The sequence below is a fragment of the Amblyraja radiata genome, chromosome 2, assembly GCF_010909765.2.
Source record: "Amblyraja radiata isolate CabotCenter1 chromosome 2, sAmbRad1.1.pri, whole genome shotgun sequence".
Lineage (NCBI taxonomy): Eukaryota > Metazoa > Chordata > Chondrichthyes > Rajiformes > Rajidae > Amblyraja > Amblyraja radiata.
This window is the reverse complement of record NC_045957.1, coordinates 136,407,047-136,428,848: the sequence shown is the minus strand read 5'-3', so window position 1 is coordinate 136,428,848 and position 21,802 is coordinate 136,407,047. Positions and strand designations below refer to the sequence as shown.

Here is a 21,802-nt window from a genome sequence, read left to right as displayed (position 1 = left end):
AGGTTAGGACAGTGGATTTCTGGTTGTCGCATTATAGGAAGGATGTGGAGTCTTTGTGAAGGATGGAGAGGAGATTTATCAGAATAATGATTGGATTAGGGACTATTTAGAATTAGGGAAGAAGTTGGACACACTTGGTTACTTTTCTCTGGAATGCCGGAGGTTGAGGGGATATGTTGGAGAAATATAAAATTATGAGCAACATAAATAGGATAGACAGTCAGAGTATTTTTCCCAGGATAGAAATATTAAATACTGAAGGGCATAACATCAAGGATAGAGGGGCAAAGTTTAAAGGAGATGTGCGGGGCAATTTTATTTACACAGAGGATGGTAAGTTTAGAAGGATGAGGGGGAATCTTATAGAAACATATAAAATTATAAAAGGACTGGACAAGCTAGATGCAGGAAAAATGTTCCTAATGTTGGGTGAGTCGAGAACCAGGGGCCACAGTCTTAGAATAAAGGGGAGGTCATTTAAGACTGAGGTGAGAAAAAACATTTTCACCCAGAGAGTTGTGAATTTGTGGAATTCCCTGCAACAGAGGGCAGTGGAGGCCAAGTCACTGGATGGATTTAAGAGAGAGTTAGATAGAGCACTAGGGGCTAGTGGAGTCAAGGGATATGGGGAGATGGCAGGCACAGGTTATTGATAGGGTATGATCAGCCATGATCACAATGAATGGCGGTGCTGGCTCGAAGGGCCGAATGGCCTCCTCCTGCACCTATTTTCTATGTTTCTATGTTTCTAAGTGTCTGGAACGTGCTGCCGGAAGTGGTAGTGGAGGTGGACATGAGAGTAGCATTTTAAAAACTTCTGGATAGGCACATGGATTTTCAGGGAGTGGAGGGATATGGATTATGTGCAAGCAGATACAGTTGGGCTTGGCCCATTCCTCTGCTGTACTATGTTCTATATAGGTTTTGTTGAGTTTTACTCTATTATTTTATTTGTGTTGTGTAGTTAAATTAAACACATCTGGTTCATTAATGTTCTTCAAGAAAGAATATCTACCATTCTCACCTGCGCTGGCTTATATCTGACGAGTTCCACCAATGTGGATGACTCTTAAATGTCCTCCAAAATCATTTAGCAGGGCACTTCATTTAAAATCAATAATGGATCTACTGTAAATGTTGGCCATTGGTGCCCAGGTTACCAAGGTGACCAAGATAAATAAAAACATCTTTAGTATTTCATTTTGTTGAAAGTTAACTGAAAATATTTGTGCTTTCAGCTTTGTCCTTGAGCTGTATACTTTCTCCCTATGAGGGAAGGTGCTTCCTTGTACTTGGCCATTACCAGCGTGCAACAGGCTGTCAGTGAAGTTCCACAGTCTGTTAATCTTATCTCTTGTCTGTTGTCTGATTGTTCTCAATGGGGAAACCCCTGCTGCTGTTTAGCAGATTTAACATGAATAGCGATTTGCTGGGGACAGCATGTTAACTGTCCCACCTTCAAGCAGAGAATGATTCCGGGAATCAGTAGGTTAACCTATGATGAGTGTTTGACGGCGCTGGGCCTGTACTCGCTGGAAGAAGGATGAGGAGGTACCTCATTGAAACGTACGGAATTGTGAAAGGCTTGGATGGAGTGGATGTAGAGAGGATGTTTCCACTAGTGGGAGAGTCTAGAACTAGAGATCATAGTCTCAGAATTAAAGGATGTTCTTTTAGGAAGGAAATTAGGAGGAATTTATTTAGTCAGGGAGTGGTGAATCTGTGGAATTTTACTTCGGAGTCACGTGAGTGACTACGTGAAGAAGAAGCCCGCCAGGCGCATGCGTGTCATTGCGCTACACGCATTGCAACTCGTCATTGTCGGGAGGAAGGACGTTCCTCCCGAACGGCAGGTTTCGAACCTGCAACAGTAAGGTAAGGGAACTTCGTTCCATACTTACCTTTTTTCTACAGAAGGCTGTTGAAAGCTGGCGGGGGAGGAGTCTGCAAGCAGCAGGCAGCCAGCAACGGCCAGTGGCACGACAGTCTCCCTTAGCGGGAGTCCGTGCGTCTTCAGCTCCGACTCCGGAGCCGTCAGTCCGACAAACTCGGACAACAGCCCCGAGGACGCTACATGGGTCCGTGGAGCTGCGGAAATCACAGCGGGAGGAAGGACGTTCCTCCCGAAACGGCAGGCTGAGAACCAGCAACACAGGTAAGAGATTTCCTTACCTTTTTCTTCATTGCAGGAAGGCTGCCGAGCTGCCGCTGAAAAGCAACAGGCAGCCAGCAACGGACGTCGGCACCACCATCTCCCATAACGGGAGCGAGTGCCAAACCTCACCCCAAACGGGTGGAGGAAATCGGAGCCAACAACCCACAGACAGTGGGTTGTATTTGTGCTCTGTCCCCTTTTATAATATTAAGGGACAAAAGGAGATTGCGCTCCTGCCGTGGCTAAGCCAGGTGGAGTAAGCGCAACAGGGGACAACAGCTGCGGCCGGTCGGCTCCCGTAATGGGAATAGCTGTACCCGACTTTCGCTCCCGACTCACTCCCGCACCGGGCCGGGCGGGAGAGGAAGCAAAACTAATGTTTCCCCGCGCTAGGTCTGTACAGGAGGGGAAGCTGGACAAAGCCGTGTCCACAGTGCTGCTAGTGAAGCTGGCTGGGGAAGACAGCTGAGTCGCAGGCAGCCGGCAGCAGCAGCCAAAGGCACGTTTATCTCCCGTTATAAGGAGAGCAGTGCCGACATTTGGTCCCGCGCCGGCCAGAACACCACGGCCGGGCGGGAGACCATTCAAATGGGGCCGTTGACTTGACCAGTCATTAACGGCAGCAGACGGGGTAGAATGACACTCACCCGTAGCAACGATTTAAACTTGGACCTGCAGGTAAGAGCTGCGGTCTTTTTTGCATTTCTATGCTGATTGCAGGTGCAGAAACAACGGGCTGCGACAAAGCTGGTGGGCTACATGGAATCAGCTGTGCCAGATGTCCTCCACACCGGCCATATCCACTCCACGGAAGGACAGTAAGGACAAAGCTGGAGAAGGAGGACCGCGGAGCAGCGGGCAGCCAGCAGCAGCCAGCGGCACTTGGATCACCCATAGTGGGATCAGCTGTGCCTGATGTCGCCTCCGCACCGGCCAGATCCACGCCGCCCGGCGGAAAGGCTAGACACAAAACAAACAAGGTCGTGGACTCAGAGGAGTCCGACTTTGAATCACCGCCGGCGGCCAGCGCCCGAGAGCGCTGGAGCGGGAAGAAGCGGTGTGTGGAGCTTTGCTCCAACGTGACAGACTCCGGGACATGGAGTCGGGTCACTGTGGGCCCTATGATAACCCACAGCAGTACCTCTTGAAGGGCTGCACAGTGCTTCTACCTCATCAGAGGGGAGCACTGCGGGTCAGTTCTGGGCTGACCTGGAAGAGGGGTCCGCAGAAGAAAGTGTGCAAGGGGGTGCAGGAACAAGAGAACCTACTGGAACCTAGCACCCCCACGCACCCACCAGCAAAACTGGTGAAAGCTCGAAGGACCGGTACTCAAAAACATGAGTCTTTTAGGCCATGGCCCAGACCGGCCTTCTCGGAAGATGCGGGGACCTCCAACGCCAACCAACCGTAAATCCAGACCCCAGCGCTACAACAGCGAAGAACCTACAAAAAGGTAAACCTGCCACTGCTAACTATGAAGGAAGGTGGGTCTGGTTCCCTACAAACAGTGGGCACGGAGATTGGGTGGAGATAACACTCTCTTCTGAATGCATGGAGCATGATACAACCGATATCTACATCTTAAGCAGTATCCAGGGATATACAATAGAGTTTATACACAAGCACAGCCCTCCAGTTCAACATATACTGAACCGAATGTTCGTGCTTTCTGATGAAAGAAATCAAAAGCGCAAGCTGAACTGAAGCGGCTTCACATAAAAGGTGTAATTGAGAAAACTCAACACGAACCATTAAAATTCGTGTCCGATATATAAACAAAAAGGTGATGGTCATCGCATCATCATAGATCTAACAAAATAGATAACTTTGTTACTGCTTAACAATTAATACCCAAAGGTTACTTCAATGGCCAGCATCATTTTAAAGATGCTTACTATTCAGCGCCTATACGAGGTGACCACAGATGTTACTTAAATTCAACTGGATGGGACAACTCTGACAGTATAAAGCACTGCCAAATGGGTTATCATCAGCCCAGGCTGTTCACAAAAATGTTTGAAACCAGCCCAAGCATTTCTACGGAAACGTATACACATGGTCATGGCATATTTAGATGACATACTCATTATGTGCAAAAACTTTGGAATTGGCCAAACAAACTGTAACAGCCACAAAAAAGTTATTTGGGGAACTGGGATTTCATCCAGTTAAATCTAAACTAACGTCTTCCACTACTATGGACTACCTGAGGTTTCACCATTGACTCAGTTCACATGTCGGTGACTCTGCCTAAGGGAAAGGCTACAGATTTAATAGAGGCTTATAAAAACCTCACTGACATCAGCAAACCATCCATCAGATTGGTAGCCAAAGTAATTGGCATAATGATGGCTGCCTTTCCAGCCACACAATTTGGACCTCTACATTACCAAAACATAGAGAGAGCAAAAAACAAGCACTCTAAATTATGCAGGTCACTTTGACGGATCTGTGAAACTACCAATCAGGCTAAAATGGAACTAAAATGGTGGATAGATAACTCTAGCCTTGTTCCTATCCAAGCATTGTCAGTAACCTTTTCCATGGTACTACAAACTGATGCCAGTACAATTGGTGCGGAGCCACCAATACCAATACCACCGTGGTAGCATGCATTAACCACAGGGTGGAAACAAATCAACATCATGTGACAATCTGGCCATACAAATTGGCAATGGTGTCTCCAGAAAGATATTTGGATATCAACCACTTATCTACCAGGAAGACTAAATTCAGTGGCAGACACCAGGTCCCAGTTATCAAGTTATGTTACACAGGAACCAGACCCTGGGGCAGCGGCGACAGATGCATTTTTCACTGCATTGGAGGGGAGGGGAAATTGTTTATTTACGCATTCCCTCCTTTCCTGCCTCATCAGTCGGGTATTAAGGAAATACAACAGACTCTGCATCTGGAATTGGTAGTACCCGATTGGCCTACACAACCATGGTTCCCAGTGGTATCAAACATGGAATCAGAGACATGAACATCCCATCTGTTCTGGAATATCTGGCAGGCCTCCACTACGATGAGGGGCTCAGTTACAGTGCCATCAACTGCGCCAGAAGTGCCCTATCGACTTACCTATGGCAGGGGACAGACCATTACACTGTTGGGACTGATCCACTGGTACAAAGCCTATGAGGAGTACCAGATACTCCCATATATGGGATGTGAGTATAATCCTGAAGATGCTCAGGAGTGGTCTCCAGCAACAGTTCTGTCTTTACACAGACTGACATTAAAATGGTCATGCTATGGTATTGGTCACGGCACAGAGGATACAGTCACTGCAAAACAAGACTGGACAACATGACTTTCTCAACAGAAAACATTACGTTTCATATTTATGAGGTAGTAAGCAGAACAGAAAAAGGGATCAGCAGGCCTCTATATACAATTAGGTCATACCCAACAGATGACCGTCTGTGTATAATAAAACATCTGTCGTTACACATGGAGAAAATGAATATCCTAAGAGGCAATGAAAAGGCACATCTTTTATCAGCCACTAGCAACCACACCAAGAGTGACGGTCCAGACCATCTCAAGATGGCTGAAACAGTTGCTAAACACAGGCTGGGGTGGATACTAAAATTTTAAAAATCTCTTTCCACCAGGGCTGCAGCTACATCGGCAGCGATACAGTTGGATGTACCAATGGACCAAATCCTCAAGGCAGCAGGATGGTCTGGAGGAGAAAAAACATTCCAATTATTTGTAAACCAGTAGTGAAACCTGGAACATTTGCAGAAACAATTTAAGTTCTGTAAATTAATTTAAACCCATATAAAGGGGTTATAAACTTGTGTTAAAAATGTTATGATTTCAATGTCGAATTCATGTCCAAATTATGTTAACACAATCCTCCCAAAAGTCAAGGCAGACGTGATGCATGGACTCGTTCCACAGCATGAAATCATAGAGCTTTAAAATCTTCACGTAGTCACTCACGTGACTCCAAAGTAAAATAATAAGATTAAACGAGAACTTACCAGTTTGAAGTTTGATCTGTATTTTATGAGGAGTTACGATGAGGGATTACGTGCCCTCAGCTCCCACCCAGATCATATACTTAACTGGTACCTCTTCTCTAATCTTACTATGTTTAGTCATTACAGTTATCTGTGATTCCACACCGCTGCTTTAAAGAATGACACGCATGCGCCTGGCGGGCTTCTTCTTCACGTAATCCCTCATCGTAACTCCTCATAAAATACAGATCAAACTTCAAACTGGTAAGTTCTCGTTTAATCTTACTATTCTTTGCCACAGAAGGCTTTGGAGGCCGTTGGTGGATATATTTAATGCAGAGAGAGATACGATTCTTGATTAGTATGGGTGTCAGAGATTATAGGGAGAAGGTAAGAGAATGGGATTAGTAGGGAGAGGTAGATCAGCCATGATTGAATGGCGGAGTAGACTTGATGGGCCGAATGGTCTAATTCTATTCCTATCACATGATCTTATAATCTTATGAAACAACTGTACTTCACCAAGAAAACGAATGTTAAATAGCGAGTGTGGTTTGCATCTGACCAAACATCAACAACAGAGGAATTGCAATAATGCATATGCATACATTGTAGTGGAGGCTGCTCCAGTTCACCCTGCCCCTACCCATTCCTAGAAAATTGTAATTAAAATTCTCACTATGTTCAGGCATCTCTGAATGCAGTATCAGAAGAACTGCTCCTCTTTCAGCAGGGATGAAGTGATGTGTTTTTTCTCGCCTTGATTGCATCAGGCAGAGAACTTCACTTAAATTTAAACTCCCGAATGGCTGGAGGGAAAACAATTTGGTTTGTTTTGAATACCTGTGTCATTGCACACTTGTAACCATGAAGTTAATGAAGCTTTGTTACATCTCTTGCTTTTGTTTAAATTGCATTGGGTTAAAGAAGGTGAGTGAACTGTTAGGAGAAGGTAAAAACATTTCTTCACACATTTTGGTTTCTGGTGTGGTGACGGAACTTTGACTGGTGGTGACAAAAGTTCATTCTTAATATCCTGAATCTATTGTCAAAGAGTCATAGAGATTCATAGTCATACAGCAATCAGAGTTATACAGTGTGAAAACAGGCCCTTCGGCCAAACTTATCTGAGCTGACCAACTTTCCCCATCTACACATAGAAACATAGAAAATAGGTGCAGGAGGAGGCCATTCGGCCCTTCGAGCCAGCACCACCATTCATTGTGATCATGGCTGATCGTCCCCTATCAATAACCACTGCCTGCCTTCTCCCCATATCCCTCGACTCCACTAGCCCCTAGAGCTCTATCTAACTCCCAGACACAAGTCCCACCTGGCCCATACCCCTCTAAACCTATCCTATTGTACCTGGCCAAGTATACCAGTTTAGTTATACTTAGCTTATATAGAAACAAGCCATTCGGCCCACCGATTCCACATCTACCATTGATCAACCCTTCACACTAGTTCTATGTTATCCCACTTTCTCATTCACTCCCGACAAACTCAGGGCAAGTTACAGAGGCCCAATTAACCTATAAACCTGCACATCTTGAAGATGTGGGAGGAAACCGGAGCACCCGAAGGAAACCCACGTGGTCACAGGGAGAGCATGCAAACTCCATTCTGACAGCACTCAAGGTCAGGATAGAACCCGGGTCTCTGGCGCTGTCAGGCAGCGGCACTACCCGCTGTGCCACTATCCCGTCCAGACAAATTGTCTTCTCCTTCATTGCATTTGCCTGTCTTAATTTGCCTGTTTACTTTAAGAATTAAAGTTCCAAATGTTGATGGTAATGGGCCTAATTAACGTGGATACTCAATGTGTCTCGGTGATCTTTCTCTTGAAGATTACACTGGTTATTTGGCAACCTGTTGAAATGTCAATGTTGGTTCAGGTCACAGTTAAACTGAGGCCAAAATATCATAGTAAAACATCAAATTAAAAATTACAGTGCACTATTCAGCTCTCTGGTAACGAGGTTGAGAGCTGGGCACCTGCAAAATATCCAGTACATGGTTTTGGCTGTAAAACAGTAGATGTGGAAACCAAGGAAATGTCACAAAAGGGTGGCAGTCAACCAGTACTATTACATTCAACTGCAGGCTGGAGGCCAAAATAGAACCAATTAGACCTTTGAAAGTTTATTTTACATTCTATCTGCTTAAGAGTTTTTCAGATCTGGAGAGGATTAAGACAAAAACATTTTGAAACCTTAATTAACTCATTTAATTCACAGTTTCACCAGCCTGACATTTCAGTGCAAAGGGCGTGAAAGCTCATGCTGGTTGGGATCATTTACTGTCCCTTGTGCTTCTTTTTGGATGCTTTAAAATGATAAATACACATCATTAATGAATAAAAGCCTAGTTACTGGCAGCAAATTAATATAAATAATGAGATTGACTAAATTAACTACAATCAAATCAGACTGCCACACTCTTGGTGGAAGGATAAATAAACCAAAATGATGGGCGTACATTTTTATGAGTCTGTACCATTTTTACCCAAACACATTTTTCTAAACCTAAACCATATTGTGTTTTACTGGAAGGATAAGTAAAGGTGGTTCAACAAGGTTGAGGCAAATCACAATGAGTAGTGTCCTGACTGAAAAGGGAAGGTGCAACGGGTTCAGTCAATGCAGCTCACACATCCACAGGGCCCAAAGCCCCAGAATCGCTCAGTTTCTTCAATCGATTTGCAGCAGTCACTGCATGGTAGTTCTTCTACACAGAGATAAAAACAAAACAAAATGAGAGTACTGCCTATTCTTTGTCAGATCAAGCATTTGACAGAAACACTGGAAGAGAAGTTATGCATCATTTCTGATACGAGGATGCCAGAAATACAACATGGTCGCAAAAACTTGACAGAAGTGTCTACAGTCTCCAGGGATGCTGCCCGACCCATTGAGTTACTCCAGCATTTTGTGTTTTTCATTGACAGAAACCTGTTGCTCACTATATGTTAAAACAATACGGATTCGCCAACACACACATTACTTGTTATTTATTGATATTATAAGCGAAAAAAACCATACTATTGTGCAATAAAGTACTTTTGGGTTCTGCTTGGAGTAAAGATGACCAATTCAATCTACTATCAGCTGTTAACATTTGTGATTATTTCTGGATTACACTATTTTGTTAGTAGCCGTGGAGATGGGTTGTAACCCGGAAATATTCTTGTAGAACTAAGGAAATGCAGATGCTGGATTACACAGAAGGGCACAAAGTGCTGGAATAACTTTGTGGATCAGGCAGCATCTCTGGAGCACATGGAGAGGTGTCATTTTGGGTCGGGACCCTTATTCACCGAAGTCTGAAGAAGGGTCCTGACCCACAATGTCACCTATCCATGTTTTTCAGAGATGCTGTCTGACTCACTGAGTTATAACCATATAACCATATAACAATTACAGCATGGAAACAGGCCATCTTGGCCCTTCTAGTCTGCGCCGAACACTTACTCTCACCTAGTCCCATCTACCTGCACTCAGACCATAACCCTCCATTCCTTTCCCGTCCGTATACCTATCCAATTTATTTTTTAAATGATAAAATTGAACCTGCCTCCACCACTTCCACTGGAAGCTCATTCCACACAGCTACCACTCTCTGAGTAAAGAAGTTCCCCCTCATGCTACCCCTAAACTTCTGTCCCTTAATTCTCAAATCATGTCCTCTTGTTTGAATCGTCCCTACTCTCAATGGGACAAGCTTATCCACGTCAACTCTGTCTATCCCTCTCATAATTTTAAAGACCTCTATCAAGTCCCCCCTTAACCTTCTGCACTCCAAAGAATAAATACCTATCTTGTTCAACCTTTCTCTGTAACTTAGGTGCTGAAACCCAGGCAACATTCTAGTAAATCTCCTCTGTAAAATTGTACACCATACTCCAGAATTGGCCAGTTACTCCAGTTATTCCAGCACTTTGTGTATTTCCTTCCAACCTTCTCTTTCCCTATGACCAATCTTCTTGCCTTTCTTCCCCTGTTATCCCATTAATCCCTAAGTATTATCTTTGTAAAATGTACAGAGCAGGGTGTGATGAGTAACCAATTATTTCCATTCATTCCCCTGTCCATGTTGTCCAGAGATGCTGCCTTTTGTGTTTACATAACATAGGTGCAAATATTCTTTCCCGTTACTAATAGTTATGAATTCCAAGTTACGCATCTTAGGTAAAAGGAGATGTACCATGAAAATAATACTGTGATAGTATATAGTTATAGTATCTGCCTCAACTATCTCTGGTAACTCGTTCCCTATACCCCGTATTCCCTATATATGCAGGCCTTTGAACAGAACACAAAAATGAGCAGATTCTGTCAATTACAATGATAATAACTCACATGCTTTGGAAGTTTTAGAATGCAATTTTTACTTTAATTTACCAAAGAAACTAACAATCGTAATAGTAATTTTTAAAGTAGTCCATTCATTTACAATCGAGTTACACATGCGTCATTGTTTGGCATCGTGATCTAATACACATTTGTTTTACATTTAAAACTTATTTTCAGCTGCTTTAATCAACTTACATCAGCAGTACCTTTAAATTATTTGAAAAAAATTGTTAAGATAACTTTTTTTAATAAAGATTACTTTTAAAAAGTCGGCCAGTTCAAAGCCAGGTTTGTATTTGGCTAGGTACAAAAATCCATGGGAAAACACTTTTTTTTAATGGATGCAAATATGGAGATTGGAATTATGAAAATGGAAACCCTGGTCTATTGGCTAAAGTTAGGAGCTAGTGATCCTTAGGTGTCCCAGGTTTCATCGAACTCAGAGAACACCATCTCTGCTCATCCTGATGTAATTGGGTGCTCGACTTCTCCATCGGCAGACCACAATCTGTACGAATTGCCTTCTTCGATAACCATCAGTACTGGAGCAGCTGAAGGCTGTGTGCTTAGTCCCCTACTCTACTCTCTGGTCTCATGCCTGTGTGGCCAGGCAATGGTCCAATGCCATCTTTAAACTCGCTGATGATACCATCCTCGTTGGATGAATAGCGGGTAACAAAGAGCACAGGAGGGAGACTGTAAATTCAATTAAAATCTTCTTCTCAACGTTATGCCCCTGTCCCACTTAGGAAACCTGAACGGAAACCTCTGGAGACTTTGTGCCCCACCCAAGGTTTCCGTGCAGTTCCCGGAGGTTGCAGGTGGTTGCCGGTGGTTGCAGGTTGTGGAAGCAGGTGGGGAGACTGACAAAAACCTCCGGGAACTGCATGGAAACCTTGGGTGGGGCGCAAAGTCTCCAGAGGTTTCCGTTCAGGTTTCCTAAGTGGGACAGGGGCATAAGCATGACCAAGGATTGTTGACTTCAGGAGGGATAAATCAGAGATCCATGAATCTGTCTTCATCAACAGGGCTTCACCCCAGACTGAAGAGGGTCCAGACCCAAAACATCACCCATCCTTTTTCTGCAGACATGCTGCCTGGCCCGCTGAGTTACTCCAGCACTTTGTGTCCATCTTCATCAACATTCATGGTGGAGGGAGTCAACAGCTTCAAGTTCTGGTTTGAAGAACTGTCCTGGGGCCAGCACATCGATACAATCACAAAGAGAGCGCATCAATTCCTCTACTCTCGTAGACGATTGATAAGATTTGTTATGTTGACGAATAGAATGTTTGAATATCGAACTCCTACAGGTGAATGGTAGAGACTATACTGACTGCTGCTTCACCGCCTGGTTCCGCAACTGGAACGTGCAGGAATGAAGGAGACTACAGAAAGTGGTAGACACTGCCTCACCCATCATGGGTGCTGACCTCTCCACCATCAAAGGAATCTATAAAAGGCACTTTTTTTTTTACAAAGGCTGCCAATATCATCAAAGACCCACACCACCCAAACCATGCCCTTATTTTGCGACTATCATCGGGAGGAAGGTACAAGAACCTAAAACCATGACCACCAGGTTCAAGAACAGATTCTGCCCAGCAACCATCAAACTCTTGAATACAGTACAACACTAACATCAACAACTATGACCTTCTATGGATTATGTGGTTAGTTGCACTATGGACTTTAATTTTTGCACTATTATGTTTATAGATATTAATTTATTGTATTTTTGATTATTATATATTGACTGTGGGTTATTGTGTGAATGGCCCAGTTAGGCTGCAATAAATAAGAATTTCATTGTTCCATTTTCAGTACATGAAAATTAAACACTCTTGACTCTTGTTTTGTGACAGCAGTTAAGACCTTGCTTCTATAGAGTAAGGTAGTCAGGATCTCCTGGATGCTGATCTCTGGAAGTGGTGGAAAGTCCTTGTACCACTAGTGCTGGTCTGATCTTGTGAGGGTCCTGGGCCACAGATGAGAATGGAAAATGGCAGAGCTCCCCGGGAAGTACAGTGGAAATTTTACATCAGATTGGAGGGAAGCGGAGAAATTTGACGCCAATGTCTCCAGCATACAACACTGTTCAGCCTTTTTGAAATGGTAATCCAATTTCTGGAAGAATATGCCAGATTAATTCCACAGCACAGAAAAGAGAAACAGCACCCATGAAGAAATAGATTGGGAGGGATTCAGCTTGGCTTCCTTTGTTAATGCATGTGAGATATCGCTCCCAGGGCTAACGGAATCAAGGGATATGGGTAGAAAGCAGGAACAGGGTACTGATTTTGAATGATCAGCCTTGATCATATTGAATGGCGGTGCTGGCTCAAAGGGCTGAATTGCCTATTCCTGCACCTATTTTCTATGTTTTGTTTTCATCCATTGCTCATATTCTAATGGAACCAATATTGAGGAATGGGTCCAAATGGCAATCAATGTCATACATTTAATTAGCACCAGATCAATTTATCCCCACTTGAATGCTCATTTTATATTTTAGAAGTTTAATTTCTCATATACAGGGGTCATATTTTTAATTTTAAAGAAGGGCAGCATTAAAACTGGAAAATGATTCATTAAGTTCTATTGCAAGCTGTCGTTGTACCTTCCACAGCCGTCGCACCATGTATTTCTGTAGAAGGATCTGGGACTTGAGACGAACCTTACATTGTTTAGCTTTCTCTGCAATGTTAGTTAGCCAGGGTTGTTTGAGACACTGGGCAGCACTTATTCTTGCACTGCAAGGGAAAGAAAAAGGAATGTCATCTCTCAGTTTATTGGAGCTGTGGACATTTTACTGATTGTTAGTGGCATTTACAAGATTTCAGTTGCAGCAAAATTAAAAGTAACAATCACACGCACAAAATATACTACCATGCATTAATTCACTGAGAGTCCTGTTTTGTAGTTTGTATTTTTTTAGTCAGGGCATGGAATTTAAGCACAAGAGCATCAAGTACATGCACAGCTCAAAGTACACACAGCAATGGCCAGAAAGTCAATTAAATGAATGTACAGAAGCAAATGCTATTTTAAATTCACATTTCAAACCAAACGCCTCAGCAAATTCTATGACTATTGCGATCCACAAGGCATCAGAATTGTTTGGGTAGGATAAGCAAACTGAAATGTCACTATTAGTCTGTCATTGTTTTCATATTTGCAGTTTTCCTAGAATCCTTCTCACCTTTCTACCTAAACTAAAATGATAGTTAAGGGCCTGTCCCACGAGCATGCGGCCTGCATGCAGCAAGCCCGACCTAAAGGGCCGGTCCCACCAGCATGCGCCTGCATGCGGCAAGCGCGACCTAACGTGGTCGCTTGAGCCGTACGGCCAAACGGGGCCAGTCCTACTTCGATCGCCGGAGCCGTATGGAGTTGTGCGGAGCTGGTCCCGACATCGCGCGAGGCTTGCCGGCCCGCAGTTGCCTCGACGCCGTGTCGCTCACTCGACCTCCGCGCGGCTCCCGCTTCTGGTTTGGTCGCGCTTGCCGCATGCCGTACGGCTCAAGCGACCACGTTAGGTCGCGCTTGCCGCATGCAGGCGCATGCTGGTGGGACCGGCCCTTTAGGTCGCGCTTGCCGCATGCAGGCCGCATGCCCGTGGGACAGGCCCTTAAAATAAATATAAATAATTCTGGTTTCAGTTGCACTTCCAGTGGAATTGCAGCAGTTGAGTAAGTTCATGTGTCCCAGATAGAACAATGACATTCTTTCTTTCTTTCTTTCAGCACAACAGGAATAGAACAAGAAATAGTTCCAAGGAAAATTTTAGTTGATATGAAAACAAAAATGTTGCAATACTTTTCCAATTCAAGGAGATTCAGTAGTGAAATCCAATTGTGATATAATGAGTGTTTTGATGAGCATTGCAGAAATTTGCAGCTCTTCAACCAGCCCTTTGAAGAAACAACTTGTAAGCCCCATTCTGCTGCCATCTCCCCCTTAACAATGATAGACACAAAAAGCTGGAGTAACTCAGCGGGACAGGCAGCATCACTGGAGAGAAGGAATGGGTGACGTTTCGGGTCGAGACCCTTCTTCAGACTGATGTCAGGGGAGTGGGCGGTACATAGATAAAGAAGTGTATAGGTAAGGAGATATAAGGTGTGAAACAGGACAAAGGGAATGCAGATCAAGGAACATGTAGAATAGATCATTGTTAGTTGGTAGAAGGTAACAACAAAGCAAAGAGAGATGAAATGTAGTCGGAAACAGTAAGACTGGTCAGAGAAATGGGAAGGGGAAAGGATGTAGAGAGAGGCAAAGCAAGGGTTACGAGCTTTTGTCCATTCCCTTCATGAAGGTTCTGTTCTCACTGTCCTTTCAAACTTGCTTTACTAATGTATTTTCCAGTTTTAAAAGAACAATGACAAATCTGGACATTCACAAATCAAGCTCATATAACTGCAAAAGTCTTTCACAAAAATGTTCCTAACTTTATGGAAAATCACACATTTCGTGGAAAAACTGACACCTGCTGATATGTGGCTGAAGTAAGTGGAAGGCCTCTGCAACATCTAAAACTTTAAGCTGCTCTTGTGTCAGTTTGTCAATGTTTCAGCTGAGATTTTCCAAGTATCAATTCCCACACACCTCAGAAATGTGTGCCCAGTGCTAATATGTCTGAATAAGTAGCCTGAGAATGGTTCAAAAATAAACGAAAAATTGGGAAATTGCAAGAAAGAAAGACAGTCAAAATTCACTTGAGAGTAATATCTCAAAGAAGAGTGTAGGAGAGAAAGAAAGAAAAAACAAGAATTATTCAATATCTTTAGGCTGAAAAGAGTGCAGAGAATAAGAAGGGTCTCGACCCGAAACATCACCCATTCCTTCTCTCCAGCTTTTTGTGTCTATCTTCAATTACAAAGATGTTGCCAGGACTCAAGGGCCTCAGCTATAGGGGAAGGTTGCGGCTGAGGGTGTGGCCCTATAGAGGTGCATAAGATCATGAGGGGAATAGATAGAGTTTTTTGGCCAACGTAGGGGAATCACGAACCAGAGGATATAGGTTTGAGGTGAGAGGGGAAACATTTAATAGGAACTCGAGGCCCACCTTTTTCACTGAAAGAATGGTGGCTACATGGAACGAGCTGTTAGCAGGGGTGGTTGAGGCAGGTAATATAACAGCATTTAAAAGACACTTGGACATGTGCATGGATAGGAGACGTTTGTACACAGAAACATAGAAGCATAGAAAATAGGTGCAGGAGCAGGCCATTCGGCCCTTTGATCCAGCACCGGCATTCAACATGATCATGGCTGATCATCCAAAATCAGTACCCCGTTCCTGCTTTCTCCCCATATCCCTTGATTCCGTTTAGGATATGGGCCATATGGGGATAAATGGGTCTAGCTCAGACAGGGCTTCTTGGTCAGCAGGGAGGCCTGATCCGAAGGAGCGATAGGAGCAGGGAGGTTCTACTGCAGTTGTACAGGGTCTTGGTGAGACCACACCTGGAGTATTGCGTACAGTTTTGGTCTCCAAATCTGAGGACGGACATTATTGTCATAGAGGGAGTGCAGAGAAGGTTCACCAGACTGATTCCTGGGATGTCAGGACTTTCATATGAAGAAAGACTGGATAGACTCGGCTTGTACTCGCTAGAATTTAGGAGATTGAGGGGGGATCTTATAGAAACTTACAAAATTCTTAAGGAGTTGGACAGGCTAGATGCAGGAAGATTGTTCCCGATGTTGGGGAAGTCCAGGACAAGGGGTCACAGCTTAAGGATAAGGGGGAAATCCTTTAAGACCGAGATGAGAAAAAAAAATTCACACAGAGAGTGGTGAATCTCTGGAACTCTCTGCCACAGAGGGTAGTTGAGGCCAGTTCATTGGCTATATTTAAGAGGGAGTTAGATGTGGCCTTTGTAGCTAAAGGGATCAGGGGGTATGGAGAGAAGGCAGGTACGGGATACTGAGTTGGATGATCAGCCATGATTATATTGAATGGCGGTGCAGGCTCGAAGGGCCGAATGGCCTACTCCTACACCTATTTTCTATGTATCTATGTATCTATGACCTGTTTCCATGCTGTATAACTCCATGACTCTAAAAGATAGAATATTCAAACTAAGTGGATGCCAGCATATATATCATAGCAAAAAATATGTTATAATCACCCACCAAACGAAACCTACTTCTGTCCCCAAACTTCCATATGCAGAGTTTAGAGGGTACTCTTTAAAATTTATTGTAAGGGGCAATTATTGTATTGTGCTTCTCTGTTCAGAAATAACAAATGCAAATTTTTTGAAAATCCTCCAGATAAAATACAGCTGCTGAGAGGATAAGAAAAAGAAATAGCAGATGAAAAAATAGCAGAACATATAAGGACATTTAACACGTCCGACCACTGTCATTTTCAGAATTCTAAACTGTGCTTAAAGATTTTCAGCCTTTACTTCATAAAGTGCTGCAGTCAAGATTCTGAAATGAAAAATGTATCAAACTTGTTCCATGACTGTTAATCAATGTTATTTTTACAGCAATTTTTTCTGTCTGTCGTTTGTCGGAGGCTTCAACAACGCGAGGTGAACTAGAAATGAAGTTATATTTTATTAGGTTTATCGTGAGACTGGGGGTTTTATGGACAAATTTAATTCAGACACAAATAATGAACATCTTAAGATCAGTTTAATCCCCACCCTCACCCTGCGCTATTATGTTGTTTGTTGATATAACTAGAATTAATAGGAATCTGAGGGGTACCTTTTTCACACAAAGGGTGGTGGGTGTATGGAACAAGCTTCCAGAGGAGGTAGCTGAAGCAGGGACTATCGCAATGTTTAAGAAAGTTAGATAGGTTAGGACAGGTTTGGAAGGATGTGCACCAGACACAGACAGGTGAGACTAGTGTGGATGGGATATGTTGGTCGGTGTGGGGAAGTTGGGCCAAAGGGCTTGTTTGTAAGCTGTATAACTCTATGGCTGTGACATTGCAACAGGCGATTGAGTATTTCAATTGTAGCCCGTCAATACTTTATTTCTTATTCAATAAACCAATGTTGATGTGAAATAGGATTATTGGAACATAGGAGCTAATGCTTGTTGAATCCATTCCCCTATTAACTGAGAACATGGCAGATCTGTATCCAAACCTTTTGATTTCCTATTTCTTAACACACCTGCCAGCAATAACCTAATAGTATTTATGGTGATTAATAGGGCTAGAATTATCTGATTTTGAAGGGTAGGGTTTCAAGCTACTCCTCTCCATTCTACATTTAAGTGTTTGTTTACTGAACATAGAATTGCATGGCACAGAAATAGTCCCGTGGGTACACGATGTCCATGCTGAACTTGATGCTGTATTAATCTAATTCTCTCTACCTGCTTATATCCATATTCCTCCAAATCCTGGATATTCATGTGCCTATCTGAAAGTCTCTTAAAACCCACTATCATATTTACCTCTGCCAGGACCCCTGACAGCATGTTCCAGTCACCCACCACCGTCTCTAAAAGAACACACCCCTCGTATCTTTTTTAAACTCTCCCCCTCTCACCACAAACTCATGTCCTCTAGCATTTAACATTTCCACCCTCAGAAAAAGATTTTGATTCTCATAATTTTATAAATTTCTATCAGGTCTTCCCTCAGCCCCTGATATCCAGAGAAAACAATCTAAATTTGTCTAACCTCTCCTTATATCTTCTAATCCAGGTGTCATCTTCTGCACCTTCTCCAAAGTCACTCCATCCTTCCTGTAAGGGGGCGATGAACTGTACGCAATACTCCAAATGCGACCAAACCAACATTTTATAAAGCTGCATCATGACCCCTTCCAGACTCTTATACTCAATGCCCTGACAAATGAGGGCAAGCATACCATATAAATTATTTACCACTAACTACTAATGTAGCTACTTTCAATGAGCTTTGTGTCTTTAGTCTGTTTGTCTTCATTCCAACTGAAATACCATCAATTGAAAATGTGTTGCTCTATTTACTCTTATCGTTCTTTACAGAATCCTAAAAACATCAATCAGATTTTTCCCAGAACGTTAATATTTCAAGCCCAGACTATGTAGTTTCGTCATAGTCTAACCCATGGGGCCCGCGGAACATTCTGATAACTTTGCGCTGTATTCCTTCCAGGCCAATATATCCAGGCAGAAGATACACCAGCTCAAAAGCACATGCTTCCAGATTAAGGAATAGCTTCCCAACGAAGGATGAATTCCCGATCTACCTATTTTTTGTTGCTGAACCTGCACGTTGTTTTATCTACACTTTCTCTGTCGCTGTAACTTTATCTGCTGCAATCTGTTTGCTTTCACTCATTTATGGTATAATTTGCCAATATCATGCAAAGCTTTTTATTGTATCTCGGTACACGTAACAACGCAAAACCAACACCAATACCTCTCCATTGTGTTAATATAGTACAGAGTCGGTTAAAAGTTTACATCACCCCTCCCACCCCACTCCTCAATCACTCACGTTCTATTGTAGTCCTCTAATTATTAAAGGCTAACTATCTTTTATAATTTTTGGATTTATGAACCATAATATTTTATGGAAAGGCACATATGGGGCCTTAAATCTTCATGGACCTCCAGTTCCCAATATTATAACTACTAAAATAAATAATCAGTTGCGTCATTTATGAGATTTAAAATTGACACACCAATCATTATCACTTTCACATCAGTCTGCTGGTCTGAGACTCCAGTTCTCCTGCTTTTGTGACACCACTAATCACTTCACTGTAAATGGAATTATCTTAACTTTCTCTCAGCTAAAATTATTCTGCTTATCGGGTCAATTATTTTTAATTCCATAAACTTAAACAAAAAATTAATGTTAATCCTTAATGAAAGTCACAGAGACTTCACCCATGTGTAGTTGGTGTGTTTACTTATTGCTTTAGTTATTTTCTCAAACATTCAGTTATGTCATTAAGACATGGCTAACCTTTAAAGTCCATGTTTACTCCCTCTCATCAGCTCAAATTTCCCTGAGTGCTCAGTCACTATATCTCTAATTATGGAATCCAATAACATATCCACAACAGATGTTAGAGTAACAGGTCTATAATCCCCATGGCTATTTTTCTGTTAGTCAACAAATCTGGTTACCTACCAGGAAGGGAACCTTTTGAAAAGGTTTGTGATATCCTCAGTTAGTTTCTGTGGATTCCAGAAAACCTGCACTTCCAGGTTACTATCTGATAATCCTTCCCCTGTTTTCTTCCCGGAATTGAACAAATGTCAGATCCTCCATGTTAGAATTCAGGCAGCAGGTGGATCTCATAAATCTTGGTCTGACTAAGTGAGAGTGCAACCTCAGGAAACCCACTGCTGCCATTCCATTGGCAGCCATCCCAATATTCACAAATGAGCAGGATCGACAGGCCAGAGGAAGGCAGACACAAAATGCTGGAGTAACTCAGCGGGACAGGCAGCATCTCCAGAGATAAAGAATGGGTGGTGTTTCGGGTCGAGACCCTTCTTCACCGCACTGAGGCCAGATGCCAGCTCTCGGACACCTCCTCCTATTTATCCTTGGACTCCTCAAGGTCCGAGGAAGGGTCAGAAATCCCAAGGAAACTTAAGGGAAATCTTACAGGTGGGAAATTCTGGGCCACCAACATTACCAATCAATAGATTTTGGGATAGAAACATAGAAAATAGGTGCAGGAGTAGGCCATTTGGCCCTTCTATGCCTGCACCGCCATTCAATATGATCATGGCTGATCATCCAACTCAGTATCCCGTACCTGCCTTCTCTCCATACCCCCTGATCCCTTTAGCCACAAGGGCCACATCTAACTCCCTCTTAAATATAGCCAATGAACTGGCCTCAACTACATTCTGTGGCAGAGAATTCCAGAGATTCACCACTCTCTGTGTGAAAAAAGTTTTTCTCATCTCGGTCCTAAAGGATTTCCCCTTTATCCTTAAGCTGTGACCCCTTGTCATTAATGGACCCCTTGATGTTAATGGAATCAACAGATAGAGGAGGAAAGTGTCAGGAAGATTAAATATCAGCAATGATCGCATTGAGTAGTGAAATAGATGCAATTCTGTGAGTTGAATAACATATATTATTTTGCAAATTTACAGTTAAATGCACCATCCATGTGGTAAGCAGAGGATTTGGCAGTAGTTCCAGCATTGGCATATTAGTAATTTGTATCTTATTGCAGATTATACCTGATAAAATATTGAATCTGCTGATAAAGTAGGATTTGAAGCACCCTCAGTCAATTTCATATATTTCTGAATAATGGACAGAATTTAATTTGCAAAATAATTTCTGGTTTTCTTTTCAAATCCTCATATTAACTACTGCGCCCAATATGTTTTACATACAAAAGTTGAATAAGTTAGGTCTTTATTCTCTGGAGCGCAGAAGGTTAAGGGGGGACTTGATAGAGGTCTTTAAAATGATGAGAGGGATAGACAGAGTTGATGTGGACCAGCTTTTCCCTTTGAGAATAGGGAAGATTCAAACAAGAGGACATGACCAGAATTAAGGGACAGAAGTTTAGGGGTAACATGAGGGGGAACTTCTTTACTCAGAGAGTGGTAGCGGTGTGGAATGAGCTTCCAGTGGAAGTGGTGGAGGCAGGTTCGTTGGTATCATTTAAAAATAAATTGGATAGGCATATGGATGAGAAGGGAATGGAGGGTTATGGTATGAGTGCAGGCAGGTGGGACTAAGGGTAAAAAGTTGTTCGGCACGGACTTGTAGGGCCGAGATGGCCTGTTTCCGTGCTGTAATTGTTATATGGTTATATGGTTATTATGTTAAAATGAAGACATATAGAGCACCTCTATGCTTCTGTCATTTTTTGGTGTAGTCATGACTTCTAAGTGGCTGATACACATTTGATGTGTGTACGCCAACCTTGAATTCCAATCTCAGTAGTAATACACTTGAATGTAATTCATGTCCTCTTATAGTGAATTTATGAACGTTCGAAATGGGTTTCAACTATTTGCCCACAAAGAGAGTGCAATTGTGAAAATGGTTGAAGATGAGTCACCGACATAAACTCACAGAAGATCATCCTAGCATGGGAACAGAAAGGACCAAAGCACATCCAGCATTGCTCAATGGAGCAACTGATGCAGCAGTGGTGTGTTTTGAAGAACACATACGCATTTCACAGCAAATTGGATTTGAATTTGGGGTTTCTACCTTGCCGACAGTGGGTCTTAGATACATCTGGTACATGAGTGAAGACAAATGGAAGAGAGATGAATGGGGACTTGCATTGATCTTCAGAATGGCTGTGGAACTTTGGTCTTCCCCTGATCATTGGAGTCCCAAATGGGGCAAGTACATA

General features: G+C 42.9%; 1 protein-coding gene across 3 annotated transcripts in view; it reads right to left on the bottom strand.

Annotated features, from left to right (window-relative positions):
* Positions 1 to 8,335: 8,335 nt before the first annotated feature.
* mylk4 (myosin light chain kinase family member 4) overlaps positions 8,336 to 21,802 on the bottom strand; it is a 51,447-nt gene continuing 37,980 nt past the window's right edge. The window contains exons 12-13 of one of the 3 annotated variants that reach the window (XM_033016290.1): positions 13,105 to 13,237; positions 8,336 to 8,859 (exon numbers count right to left, since the gene is read on the bottom strand). In XM_033016290.1, the coding sequence (XP_032872181.1) occupies positions 8,779 to 8,859; positions 13,105 to 13,237 (214 nt within the window). In that variant the 3' untranslated portion in view covers positions 8,336 to 8,778. The remainder of the gene's footprint in view (positions 8,860 to 13,104; positions 13,238 to 21,802) is intronic. The other 2 variants (XM_033016298.1, XM_033016307.1) reach the window with 2 other exon arrangements.